The sequence below is a fragment of the Neoarius graeffei genome, chromosome 5 (genome assembly GCF_027579695.1).
Source record: "Neoarius graeffei isolate fNeoGra1 chromosome 5, fNeoGra1.pri, whole genome shotgun sequence".
In the NCBI taxonomy this organism is placed as follows: domain Eukaryota; kingdom Metazoa; phylum Chordata; class Actinopteri; order Siluriformes; family Ariidae; genus Neoarius; species Neoarius graeffei.
Window position 1 is genome coordinate 29,091,156 of NC_083573.1, and position 13,544 is coordinate 29,104,699.

At 39.8% G+C, this 13,544-nt stretch overlaps 1 protein-coding gene across 1 annotated transcript in view; it reads right to left on the bottom strand.

Moving 5' to 3' along the window:
- Positions 1 to 885: 885 nt before the first annotated feature.
- The window catches only part of chrnb2 (cholinergic receptor, nicotinic, beta 2), an 88,968-nt gene continuing 76,309 nt past the window's right edge, over positions 886 to 13,544 (bottom strand). Inside the window, exons 4-6 of the mRNA XM_060921471.1 lie at positions 12,487 to 12,596; positions 10,702 to 11,749; positions 886 to 2,421 (exon numbers count right to left, since the gene is read on the bottom strand). Coding sequence (XP_060777454.1) covers positions 2,272 to 2,421; positions 10,702 to 11,749; positions 12,487 to 12,596 — 1,308 coding nt within the window. The 3' untranslated portion in view covers positions 886 to 2,271. The remainder of the gene's footprint in view (positions 2,422 to 10,701; positions 11,750 to 12,486; positions 12,597 to 13,544) is intronic.

Below are 13,544 nucleotides of genomic sequence, written 5' to 3' on the forward strand. Positions count from 1 at the left end.
AGAGACAAGCCTCAAAACTTCTGGAACAAGGTAATTTGGAGTGATGAGACCAAAATTGAACTTTTTGGCCACAACCATAAACGTTACATTTGGAGAGGTGCCAACAAGGCCTATGACGAAAGGAACACCATTCCTACTGTAAAGCATGGAGGTGGATCGCTGATGTTTTGGGGATGTGTGAGCTACAAAGGCACAGGAAACTTGGTCAAAGTTGAAGGAAAGATGAATGCAGCATGTTATCAGCAAATACTGGAGGCAAATTTGCACTCATCAGCCCGGAAGCTGCGCATGGGACGTACTTGGACGTTCCAACATGACAACGATCCAAAACACAAGGCCAAGTCGACCTGCCATTGGCTACAGCAGAACAAAGTGAAGGTTCTGGAGTGGCCATCTCAGTCTCCTGACCTCAATATCACTGAGCCACTCTGGGGAGATCTCAAGCGCGCAGTTCATGCAAGACAGCCCAGGAATTTACAGGAACTGGAGGCTTTTTGCCAAGAAGAATGGGCAGCTTTACCATCTGAGAAAATAAAGAGCCTCATCCACAACTACCACAAAAGACTTCAGGCTGTCATTGATGTTAGAGGGGGCAATACACGGTATTAAGAACTGGGGTATGTAAACTTTTGATCAGGGTCATATGGATGTTTTTTGTTGTCATTATGATTTAAAAATAGAAAACACAGTTGTTTATCAATAAATGGCTTCACCCAACCACTAACCATGAGTGGGGAAAAAAGTTTTTGTGTTATCATTCATATTCTCTGAAAAAAGGCCAAGAAAGCAAAAATTCTGCCAGGGTATGTAAACTTATGAGCACAACTGTACATACAGTATTTTCACTGACGATCTTCTATAATAAGCATTAAAAAAAATCAGGTTTAGAAAATGCTGAAAAATAGTAACAGGTTATTACTGTGAAAAACTGCTCTGATCAAGAGACTTGGCTATGAGTGAACCCTAATTGTACTTCACAAGCAAGTAAGTGAATGAATTATTAAAATTCAGATAGATAGTGTTTATGATACAGAGTATAACAATAATAGGATATCTCTTGAATGTAACTTTGAAGGCATAAGATTAAAGCAGGGAGAAGATTAAAGCAATGAGATAGATACAGTTGACTGGAGAGGATGGCAGCAGTGCAGACAAGGTTATGGTACAAACATAGTGCAGGAGTGTATTATTACCCACCACCACAAATGAGAGAGTCCTAAAACATTAATAATACATTGTGTGTGCTCCACCATTCATTCATAGCAAATGGCAACACACAATCCAGCTACAAAGGAATCAAAATGTAAAAAGAGAGGAGAAAAGGGAAGGAAGAATAATTTAAATCCAATGTGCATATCACAGATGTAATGGATTTTAAGTATTTTTTAAATCCAAACTCTTTACCTATTTGGGCTTCCTTTCTTTTTCCTTTATCTTCATTTCTCAGAACCTAGATTTGTAAATGTCCTCCCCCTTTTGTAGTGTCCATTTTCCAGAACTTGTTTCCCTGCTAAATTCAGAGCAAATGTTCCTATTTCACTACAGTTTTCTTTTTCATCAAAATTTTATATTGAGAATAAACATACATAGCTCTATCTACTTGTCATTTGTTGCTATCCATTTCTCCCCTTATCACTGTGTATTGTTACACTTTAAAACATATTCTGGTTATGTTAACAGAATACAATACCTCAAAGCCCAAATGAGCATTCACTTGTGTTCTCATACAGAAACAATGGCATTGGTCTTGTATGTGCAATTCACTCTTGCATGTAGATCATAGACTAGAAAAATTAATCATATTGGACATTTTTCAGAATAGAGGGGAAAAAATATGATTTGTCACTTAAATATATCTCTCCTAGGGTAATTAGCAGTCATTGGTCTCTTGAGGAAGCTGTATGCTCGCTAGCTGTCACACGGTGGAGCTCGTGGGTGAAGATGGCTCAATCTAGCAAGCTGCTCGCAGAGAATTATACTGGTTGGCTGGCAGAGTGAAGTGTGCTCTCTCCCTGGTTGGCTTGCTTATTGTGTTAGTCAAAAGAGAGGAATGAGGGTACTGGATGAGAGATGCTTCGCATTTAAAAACATTGCTGTGTGGCTATTATTTGTGTTGAGCTATTCCAAAAAAAGTCTTCATATAAACCTAGAAGATTATGGCTGAAGAGCAGTCCAGAGTCAGACACAGCTCCATCTCAGTTTCCCTTGGCATGAGCCCTCGCTCCTCCCTCCTCTCTTCATCCTGCAATGTGATGTGGGGTGTCTGTTTGGTCAGCCAGGCGTGGTGATGACAGTCTTGGACGAGTTCTGAAAGAGAGGCTGCAGGAACATCCCCACTGTGCCAAAGACACACACAAAGACGAAGATCCAGAGAAATAGGCGATCGATCACCATGGCAACATATTTCCAGTCCTCGCTCACCTGTAAAAGAGATAGTGACAGCAGAGTGAAAAGAAGGGGTCAGGAATGTGGGGGATTTGGGGCATGTGCAGATGAAGCGGAATGTGAAACGTGACAAAACATAAGGAGAGAAAGACAGGAGGATGAAAATGGAAAAAAGAAAGGTGAGAGGGTGTAGAGTGACAGATGTGTTGAAAAGATGAAATGAAAAGAGTAAGCGTGTATTAAGAGGTATGTGTTACAGTAAGAGAGAGAGAGAAGGAGACAAGGATAAGAGAGAAATCAGGGTCAGGGGAAAGATTACAACATGCAGACATCTCATTCCACCACAATACTCTGATGAGGTGAGGCACTATAAGGCTAGCACTATAACCATGAGAATGGCTGCGAGAGAGGGTCAGGATGGAGATCATCACTAACCATGTGGATGAGGTGGTGCTTAGTTGACATGAACAAAATTGCTGCACTCTTAAACCTCTTATAGACACTCACTGGCCACTGTATTAGGAAATAAAGTGCACCTGTGCAATTATCCAATCAGCAGTTCATGTGTGTGGAAGTAGGGGTGTGGTTTAGTGGTAATTTTTGAATGGATGAGAGAGTTGGGGAGAAAGGTGAGGGCTGATCGCAGATTAATTGAGAGCTGATTTCTTCCCTCTGTGTTGCACAGAGCAGAGCCTTGGCAGCAGAGATGTGCACAGATGACTATTTTGTATTTACACTGTTTATGCTTCACTAATCAGACTGAAAGGGTTTGAAAGTAAAAGTCTAAAGAACTGCACACCCATCCTGGCCACAACAGGGAGTCGTATTTTTGGCTGAGAAGTTTGAACCAATAATAAGTTACATTTCTGTCACCATTCCAGTCTCTCCTTCCCATTCTTCTGACCTTCTGAGGTTCTGTTAGGGCTGTAGCACAATGCATAAAATCATGCAGATATGGGTCAAGATCTTAAAATGTTCACATCAAACAGGAGAACAGGGACAAAATGTCAGTTTTTTGGCCTTGGCATGACTATTGGTGTCAGATGGACTGGTTTGAGTATTTAAGAAATTGCTGATTTCCGGGATTTTCACATACAACAATCTCTAGAATTTAGACAGAATGGTGCAAAAAAACAAAAAACACCCAGTGAGCAGGTCTGCAAGTGGAAAAGCCTTCTTGATGAGAGAGGTCAGAGACAAAGGTATTCACTTCAATAACCACTCTTCACAACCACAGTGAGCAGAAAACTATCTCAAAATGCACAACACCTTTAACACTGAGGTGGAGGGGCTACAGCAGCAGAAGACCACACTGATCTCACAGCTGTCATTCAAAAACTGGAAAAATATCACTTGATGTTTTTTTCCAATCATTAACTGTCGAGTTATAGCAAGCATGCTTCCACTGTAGCCCCAGATTCTTGTTCTTGGATGACATTTTTACAAGTATAGGTTTTATTATTAAAGTGGCCAGTGAGTATATAAAACATCTATAACATCAGTTGCCATATGTGAACATTCTTTTCTAACTAAAAAGTTTCATTTTATTTCATACACTGCCATGAATATGTGCTGTATGCCATTTGCAAGTCTGACTAAATGATTATTCTATTCAAAGTCAGTCTGTAAATGAAAGTAAAACACACATTCATGAGGTTTAATGAAGTAAGACTAACTATCACAGTCCCTGCACCCTGATACACATATCGTTAAGATCTGTGCCGCTCTGAACTATATAAAAAATAAGCTAAGTAAAAACTAATTAAGGACAGAATACAGAGAAAACTAGAAACTAGCAATACTATACAGCAGGATATTAAAGTATCCATCCATTATCTGTAGCCGCTTATTCTGTTCTACAGGGTCGCAGGCAAGCTGGAGCCTATCTCAGCTGACTTTGGGCGAGAGGTGGGGTACACCCTGGACAAGTCGCCAGGTTATCATAGGGCTGACACAGTATTAAAGTATCATGAGTTTTTATATATATATATATATATATATATATATATATATATATATATATATATATATATATATATATATATATATATACAATTATACCAGAAAGTTCAAATTGTTGTATTACTTTTCTCTGAATAAAAAAAAAGTGTTTGTATGACTATAAGGATATTTGTTGATTAAGTATTGTATTTAAACATACCCATTTGCATATTTCAAATTCATATTTGAAGCTTCTATTATCTCTATTATATTATGGAATCATTCTTTTCTTTTTTGCCTGCCTGCCTTTTTACTGTCTTAGCATTATGTGTATATGGGTCTGTCTCAGAAACTGGGTACTGTGGGGGTACCCCACTAAATATACTCAGTCAATAAACTATACGGTTTTGAATGGTAATGTTGGTTTTAATTTGAAATAAAATGATGAAAGAAATAATACAGATAAAACTAAATCTTTGATGTGAATATACAGAATTTGGCAAAAATTCTGCAAATTTGTGGAAAAATGGAGGCTTGATCTGGGACATGATAAATGGTTGACTACATCGCATTCCCTTAAAATGGTTGTAGTCCACTGAAAAGTCTACAGTTATCACTAATTGTATTTTAAGTTGTAACTTTATACACGTAAGGATTGGTGCGCTCACAGAATAATCATAACCATAATAAAACATCATGCAAAATATTTGATCACCGTTGTAACTCCATTTTCCGCATACCCAAAACTAATACGATCGTGTGTTTTGATTTAAACGGAAAGCCTCAGGGTCAAGGTCACTACCTCACTTTAAAGTAGTAACTTAAAATCACTATGCCATATAAAAATTTAGTTATAAATCTGCGATTTTGTTTTTTAAAATGAAAGCTGAAAGTTAGGTATAGAATATGTTTCTTACAGAATATGTTACGATGGTAGCTGGTCTTGTATGAATTTCTGAGCTATAAAATGAGTTGTGGCCTATTTTTTACCGTAGCGTGTTATTTGTGTGCAGGGAAGGACACACATTAACAATTTGCATGTGTAGAATGGAATTTTCCACTCCAACAGTTAGAAGTTGATCTTGCTTCCATTTGCGGTCTCTGTTACGTGGGTGATCTGTTCGGACGTTATCACTGAAAAGGTGAGTTTTGACAGTTTTATTTTGTTTTAGTCTTGCAGTATAAGGCAATAGAATGTTTCTTTTTCATCTTACTTTCATATTTCATAGTGTTTGCGTATTTTTGGCCAATATTTTGCAACCATGGTCAATTTAGATCGAACTTTTGATATAATCTACGGCCAGTCATTTTGCCCCGCCCCCGCCTCGCGCTCCGTCCGGTGTGGTAGTGATGTCCCATTGCTTGCGTGCCACAGCAGAGACCCGCGTGACCTTCAGCCGGTACAGTCGTTGTTCTTTTACCACCGCCGTTATTCTCATCTTTCCAGTGTGTTCTTGATTTTTCCATTGTGTCCTATTTCGCCATATCAAATACCCAAAATATATCATATTATTCATATTTAAGTGAACAATCAATTCAGTCATCATAACTTGGCATTTTTAACCCAAGCAATCAAAAAGAGGAAATTTATTTTTTGACACATTTTTTTCACTCATTTGTGAAGGAGGGGCTTTAATTCTTCATGATGTAGGTATTTTATATGTAAATCAATTTTGCAAAAGCATTTGAATTGTAATCAAAAAATTTTTCCACAGTGGAGGCCAGATAAAGCAAGATACTATCTTTATTCTTATTAAACATGACAAAAGAAACATTGAGTGTTAGGTAAATGCAAAAAAAAAAAAAGTAAAATTAGAAAATGTATTTTTTGACCATAATGCCCCAAATGAGAGACCAGTTTCTGAGATGGACCCATATATGAACATTTTGATAGCACTCGGTCCTAGAGGGAAGCAGGTCTCATTTATTAATTTTTTAGAGCTGCGAGCTGCAACATATCGACAAAAGATCTTATTGTGGTTACTATACAGTATACTGCTATAATATGCAACCTAAATGCAATAAACATGATCTTTGTTATTAACATACATATGTAAATGAAAAAAGGACACATTTAAAAAGGACTGGTCTTTGTAAATATTAAACAAATATGTGTGAATGTGAGTGTGAATGGTTGTCTGTGTCTATGTGTCAGCCCTGTGATGACCTGGCGACTTGTCCAGGGTGTACCCCGCCTTTCACCCGTAGTCAGCTGGGATAGGCTCCAGCTTGCCTGCGACCCTGTAGAACAGGATAAAGCGGCTAGAGATAATGAGATGAGATGAGATGTTATTTTAATAAATGTTATTACACAGCAACCCGGCTATAACAAACTCCTTTGGGGACGTCCAAATAGTTTGCTATATCGAAAAATTCGTAATACTGAAATGCCACTTGTCACACCAGTCACTCTTACATAAAACAAGATCAACTGTGTTTAATTTATATTGACACTAAATTCACTTACATCTTTACAAAGTAAAGGAAATAATTCACTCTTAAGTAAAGAAAACAAGCCACACTTGCCATTGTTTGCTTGCCGCATCTTCTTTCTTTTCAGCCCATCATGCATCTGAATGCAGTTATGGATGAAGTCTTAGAGCTCTTTTTCTTTTACTTTAAAAGTTGAAATTGAATTTTTTGGGATACCGTATTCTTTAGACAAATTTGTTGTTTTTTCACCATGTTTTAGACAGTTGAGGATATTAAGTTCATCTTGGACAGAGAGTATCTTATGTTGATGAGCAGCCATGACAACAATGCTTGCAGAGTAAAGACTCGAGTAAAACTGCTTTTAGCTTGTAAAATAGTCCTTTTAAGAGATTTTTTGAACACAATGATCACAGTTCTCGATAACTGTTAATGATTAACACCTAAGCAAGGCTTGTTAATAAGCCTTTGTTTTATGGAGTTAACACATATTATTCACTTGACTGCAGACTTGATTATTTATTGTTTTTCTCTGTTGGGACGAGGAACGCATGGCTGGCTCAGTGACTTTTTTGAAGACTCCAGCTCATTGTAATTAAAGGTGGGGGACACAAACTTACAAACTTTGACTGCACTGCCATTTTACTGTACTCGTTCAAAACCTGTGAGTTAGGTCTTTGCACTGTTATGGTATTGCCAAGTCATCTCTTTCAGTAAGGACAATGCTCCTTCCATTGGGATCTACTGTAACGGGAATAAGCCTCATGCATTTTCTACCAGAGCATGTTAGAAGCTCTGAGCATGACTATAAACTGACATTTATCTTTACAGCTCAGCCAATTCTAGTCCAGAAGGTGGGTGGATAAAAGTTAAATGGATTTCCCAGTTATAATAAGCCAGCACTCTTAAAAAGGGGTCCTTGAGAGTTCTTTGTATGGTTAAGGGATTTTCAGTATTTGTACATTCCCATCATAAATCTATATAAATTTAAAGCAGGCACTAACTTGCGGTATGTACACTATTAGAAAAAAGAGTCCCTCTAGCACCTTAAAATATTCTTAGATTTACCCTTTCTGGGCAAGCCCATGAAGGTTCTATGCATTAGATTCTGATTTCGTCTTTGTGTTTTTTGAAACAAAATAGTATTTAATAGCCATTTGGTTTGCATGTCTGGAATGTCTAGTATAAGGGTACAATTTCCCTTTTAGCAGAGGCCTTTTTCTATGAAATGAATCAAAATTTCCCAGCCACAAATTTCTATTTCTAAATGCTCTTATACTAAAACATTAAATATAAGCTTGTGTCATCAGACTGCTTGGCAGAGTTGGTTATACTATTTGATATTGTTGCTTTGCTGCAAAGTTCCCTGAAAAATCTCTGAGGTGGGATATGTTTTATCTTACGTATACATATAAAACAGAACTACAGAAAAAGCCTTTCACAAATGGTTCAGAGTAAAACCTCTTCCAAACTACAACCTTTAACTATCCAAAGAATCCTACAGGAGCCTTTTTTTCCTCTAAGAGTATATTCTTTTATAACATTTGATATGTCATCTATGTTCTATTCTGAATAAAATATGGAATTTTGAAACTTCCACATCATTGCATTCCATTTTTATTTACAATTTGTACTTTGTCCCAACTTTTTTGGAATCGGGGTTGTATTTATTTAACATGGACATATACAACCCCGATTCCAAAAAAGTTGGGACAAAGTACAAATTGTAAATAAAAATGGAATGCAATGATGTGGAAGTTTCAAAATTCCATATTTTATTCAGAATAGAACATAGATGACATATCAAATGTTTAACCTCCTAAGGCCCAAGCTGTTTTTTTACATGCATTTTTTTATTTCTCTTTGCTATTTGGGCTTATTAGAACCTGATTAGAATAAAAACTAAGCATCATCTTTTGATAAGATGCACTTTTAGAGAAAAGGTATGTCCACATATGTGGATTCTTGTTCCGAATTTCTAAAAAGTGCAGTCCACGCATGTGACCGCTAAGCCCTAGGAGGTTAAACTGAGAAAATGTATCATTTAAAGAGAAAAATTAGGTGATTTTAAATTTCATGACAACAACACATCTCAAAAAAGTTGGGACGAGGCCATGTTTCCCACTGTGAGACATCCCCTTTTCTCTTTACAACAGTCTGTAAACGTCTGGGGACTGAGGAGACAAGTTGCTCAAGTTTAGGGATAGGAATGTTAACCCATTCTTGTCTAATGTAGGATTCTAGTTGCTCAACTGTCTTAGGTCTTTTTTGTTGTATCTTCCGTTTTATGATGCGCCAAATGTTTTCTATGGGTGAAAGATCTGGACTGTAGGCTGGCCAGTTCAGTACCCGGACCCTTCTTCTACGCAGCCATGATGCTGTAATTGATGCAGTATGTGGTTTGGCCTTGTCATGTTGGAAAATGCAAGGTCTTCCCTGAAAGAGACGTCATCTGGATGGGAGGATATGTTGCTCTAGAACCTGGATATACCTTTCAGCATTGATGGTGTCTTTCCAGATGTGTAAGCTGCCCATGCCACACGCGCTAATGCAACCCCATACCATCAGAGATGCAGGCTTCTGAACTGAGCGCTGATAACAACTTGGGTCGTCCTTCTCCTCTTTAGTCCGAATGACACGGCGTCCCTGATTTCCATAAAGAACTTCAAATTTTGATTCGTCTGACCACAGAACAGTTTTCCACTTTGCCACAGTCCATTTTAAATGAGCCTTGGCCCAGAGAAGACGTCTGCGCTTCTGGATCGTGTTTAGATACGACTTCTTCTTTGAACTATAGAGTTTTAGCTGGCAACAGCGGATGGCACGGTGAATTGCGTTCACAGATAATGTTCTCTGGAAATATTCCTGAGCCCATTTTGTGATTTCCAATACAGAAGCATGCCTGTATGTGATGCAGTGCCATCTAAGGGCCCGAAGATCACGGGCACCCAGTATGGTTTTCCGGTCTTGACCCTTACGCACAGAGATTCTTCCAGATTCTCTGAATCTTTTGATGATATTATGCACTGTAGATGATGATACATTCAAACTCTTTGCAATTTTACACTGTCAAACTCCTTTCTGATATTGCTCCACTATTTGTCGGCGCAGAATTAGGGGGATTGGTGATCCTCTTCCCATCTTTACTTCTGAGAGCCGCTGCCACTCCAAGATGCTCTTTTTATACCCAGTCATGTTAATGACCTATTGCCATTTGACCTAATGAGTTGCAATTTGGTCCTCCAGCTGTTCCTTTTTTGTACCTTTAACTTTTCCAGCCTCTTTTTGCTCCTGTCCCAACTTTTTTGAGATGTGTTGCTGCCATGAAATTTCAAATGAGCCAATATTTGGCATGAAATTTCAAAATGTCTCACTTTCAACATTTGATATGTTGTCTATGTTCTATTGTGAATACAATATCAGTTTTTGAGATTTGTAAATTATTGCATTCCGTTTTTATTTACAATTTGTACTTTGTCCCAACTTTTTTGGAATCAGGGTTGTACTGTGTCCATACATATACAGTACGTTAAAGAATTTTCTCAATTCCCCCAATAGAACCAGCAGATGAACTTATAGATCAAAAGGAGAGACGTTTACTCATCTTCTGCAGCAGGAATATAGCAGCAGCAGTGAGTGATAATTTCAGCTATACTACAGAGGTGAGTCCTCAGAGGAATCAGAGGAGGTGTAGCTCTTTTATCGTGAGGTGTAACTAGCAGAACAATTTCTCATAGGTTACAGAATAACAAATGTTCATAAATGTACTGAAAGGACAAATACAAGTTTCTAGAGCTCCTCTCCTTCAGAAGATGCTTCCCTATTACCTTTAGGAACTAATCTGCAAAGGAGCTCTCAATGAAAGAATCATCATATAAAAACAGTGATGAAAGAGGCAACATAGAGAAGCAAAATGCTCCAACAGTGTATAAGATCATGACTCACGCTGCGATCATCATCTTCACACTTCATGTGGCCGGCAATGAAGCGCACTCCCTCCACAGCTTCTTCGAAGCCTGGGCATGCCTGGCCCAGAAGGCCCTGGGGAAGAGCAGCAGGAGGTTGCTGCTTTGCCCGTGGCAAAGCTGAGGTGCCCTCTCTGCCCTCGCGCCCTCCGTCCCTCAGACCATTCAATCCTTCCATGGACTCTCCACCACCTTCACCTACCTCTCCTCCAAACTGCTTGACCGTGGCCCGATTGACATAGCATGTACATGCCTCACCACTCTCCTGACCAGAGATGCCAAGTTTCTCATTGGCATGACGCCGTTGCCGTAGCTTTTGCCGTTCGCTGCTGTTCCTGGGCTGTCGCATAAAGAGTAGGGCAGGGAGCTTATCAAGGAAGACTACCCTGACCCACGGGGGCATGGTGTGTGTCGTGGGTGAACGGTGGTGCACATTGAGCACACACACGCTTGTAACAATGGAGAATGTGACAAGCACCATAGTGAACATCAGGTACTTGCCCACAAGTGGCACATCCAGAGATGTTGGTGGCACAATCTTGGAGATGAGCAGCAGGAAGACAGTAAGTGCTAGCAGCACAGAAATGCATAGCGTCATCTTCTCACCACAGTCTGATGGCAGGTAGAACACCAGAATCGCCAGTGATGTGATCAGCACACATGGGATTATCAGGTTGATGGTGTAGAAGAGTGGCTTGCGGCGGATGATAAAATCATATGTGATGGCCACATAGGCTGGGTCTGATGGGTTCTCATTGCGACGCCCAGGCAGCGCAATGATGTCCCATTCACCACTCGGTGTGAAGTCATCCATGCTAGCATCTTCAGCACGCAACACGAGGTCCACTTCTGTGCGGTCGTATGTCCATGACCGGAAACTCAGCGTGCAGTTCTGCTGGTCGAATGGGAAGTGCTTCACCTCAATCTTGCAGGCACTCTTGTAGATTGCTGGTGGCAGCCAGAACACACTGCCGTCATACGAAACTACAGCGTTAGAGTAGAAGGATACTTCATACATCCCATCAGCACTGGAAGAGAATGAGAACAGGTGAGTGAACTTTCCTCAGTGGAGTGGAGAGAGGTGGTCTATGCTAATTAAATTTAGTTTGGGCTAGCTATGGGTCAGTATATTGTTATGTTAAAGAATTCTGTAATCATTGTATTATTAATGTTATGCTATGCAAGTATATGCAATGATATCACAAAAATACACTATTTCTACATGTGCTACATCCATTATGGCACAAGAATTCTGCTTGAATTGCAATAGAGTAATCCATAACTAAATCCTTTAAACTTGACTTGTAATCCTGTATGTTGGGCAGTGGTGGCTTAGTGGTTAACATTCTGGGTTACTGATTAGAATGTTGGAGGTTCAAACCCCAGAACAAGGGCCCACTGTTGGGTCCTTGAGCAAGGCCCTTAACCCTACCTGCACTTCCTAACAAGCAGGAATGTGTGAAAAAATAATTTTGCTGTGCTGTAAAGTATATGTGACAAATGAAGGCTTCTTCTATATTGATGTACCAAAAACCATGCTACTGCCATGTCTGTTCACTTGTCCACCAATGAACTGTATTATGATTATTTAAGTGCAATGTATATGGATGTTTATTTGTGTTATAATAGATAGTGGTAAAAGTGATGATTTGGATATAGAAATATAGGTAATTGTAAATTGATAAATAGTGATTCATAAGTGTAAATTGCAGGTATGCATACATACCACACAAATGATTAAAGTTCAGAAGGGCAAGGCACTCACTTGTTGTAGAGGACAACATCTGGCAGCCAGATGTGTTTGGAGGGTAGGCGGACCTTCTTCATGCCATCAAACTTATCTGGGTCCCATGTGAGCCGGTAGTCCTGCCACTCCTGTGCGAAACCAATCAAAATCCACCATCATTCACTCAAATTTAAATAAGTGACAGATAAGTTCAGAAAATAATGTTAAGGAAGCCGTTATACAATTAGAAATAAGAATTAAAGCCGCAAGCGGCCTCGACGGGCCCTCGCGCCAGCGGCCAAGGGGGGCGGGGGCATGCGTCCCTGCGAAAAACCTTCCACAGCTTCTTCGGCAAGAGACATTACTCCCACAATGGCGACAAAGCACAGAATTGGAAACATGGCAACAATAGGGTCTCGCACTGAACGGTGCTCGGGGGGTGCAATAGAGGCCCTGAGGCCCGCCTGGATCTGGGCTTCTGGTTCTCAGTAGCGGTGGCAGTCCAATTCCTATGAACGGTCTAGGAGGAGTTGCGCCGTCTTCGTGGCCATGCATTTCGCACAAAAGTGAAATTACCTCACTTCCTGTTGGGCGTGGCTAATGCATTGGCATTACATTTTTGTCCGGCTTAGTGAGATACATATGCGTACCAAATGGCATGCCACTACTACAAACTACATGGCACCCAGGCAACTTAATGCGAGAGGCAAAAATCACAACACGTTAGGGGGCGCTATAGAGGCCCAGAGGCCCGCCTGGATCTGGGCTTCTGGTTCTCAGTAGCGGTGGCAGTCCAAGAAAAAGGGGCAAAATTTCGAGCGTTGTCGACCATGGCAAGCGCCCCAATAAGGGTCTTGTAAAGAGTTTGCTTGCCAAGTTTGACAAATCAGAAGCTGCAATATCATTTATGCCATAACCAGCACCCCCAGGGGCGAAAGTGCACAACATTTGGCGTACATGTCAGGTGAGCTATGAAGAGTTTGCGTATGAAGTTTGATGACAATTGAGTAAGTAGAAGATGAGATATAGATTTTTGAAGAATAAATTTTTTGGTTTTTCCCATGTTAGCAGGTGGCGCTATGCTGTACATGAGCGAT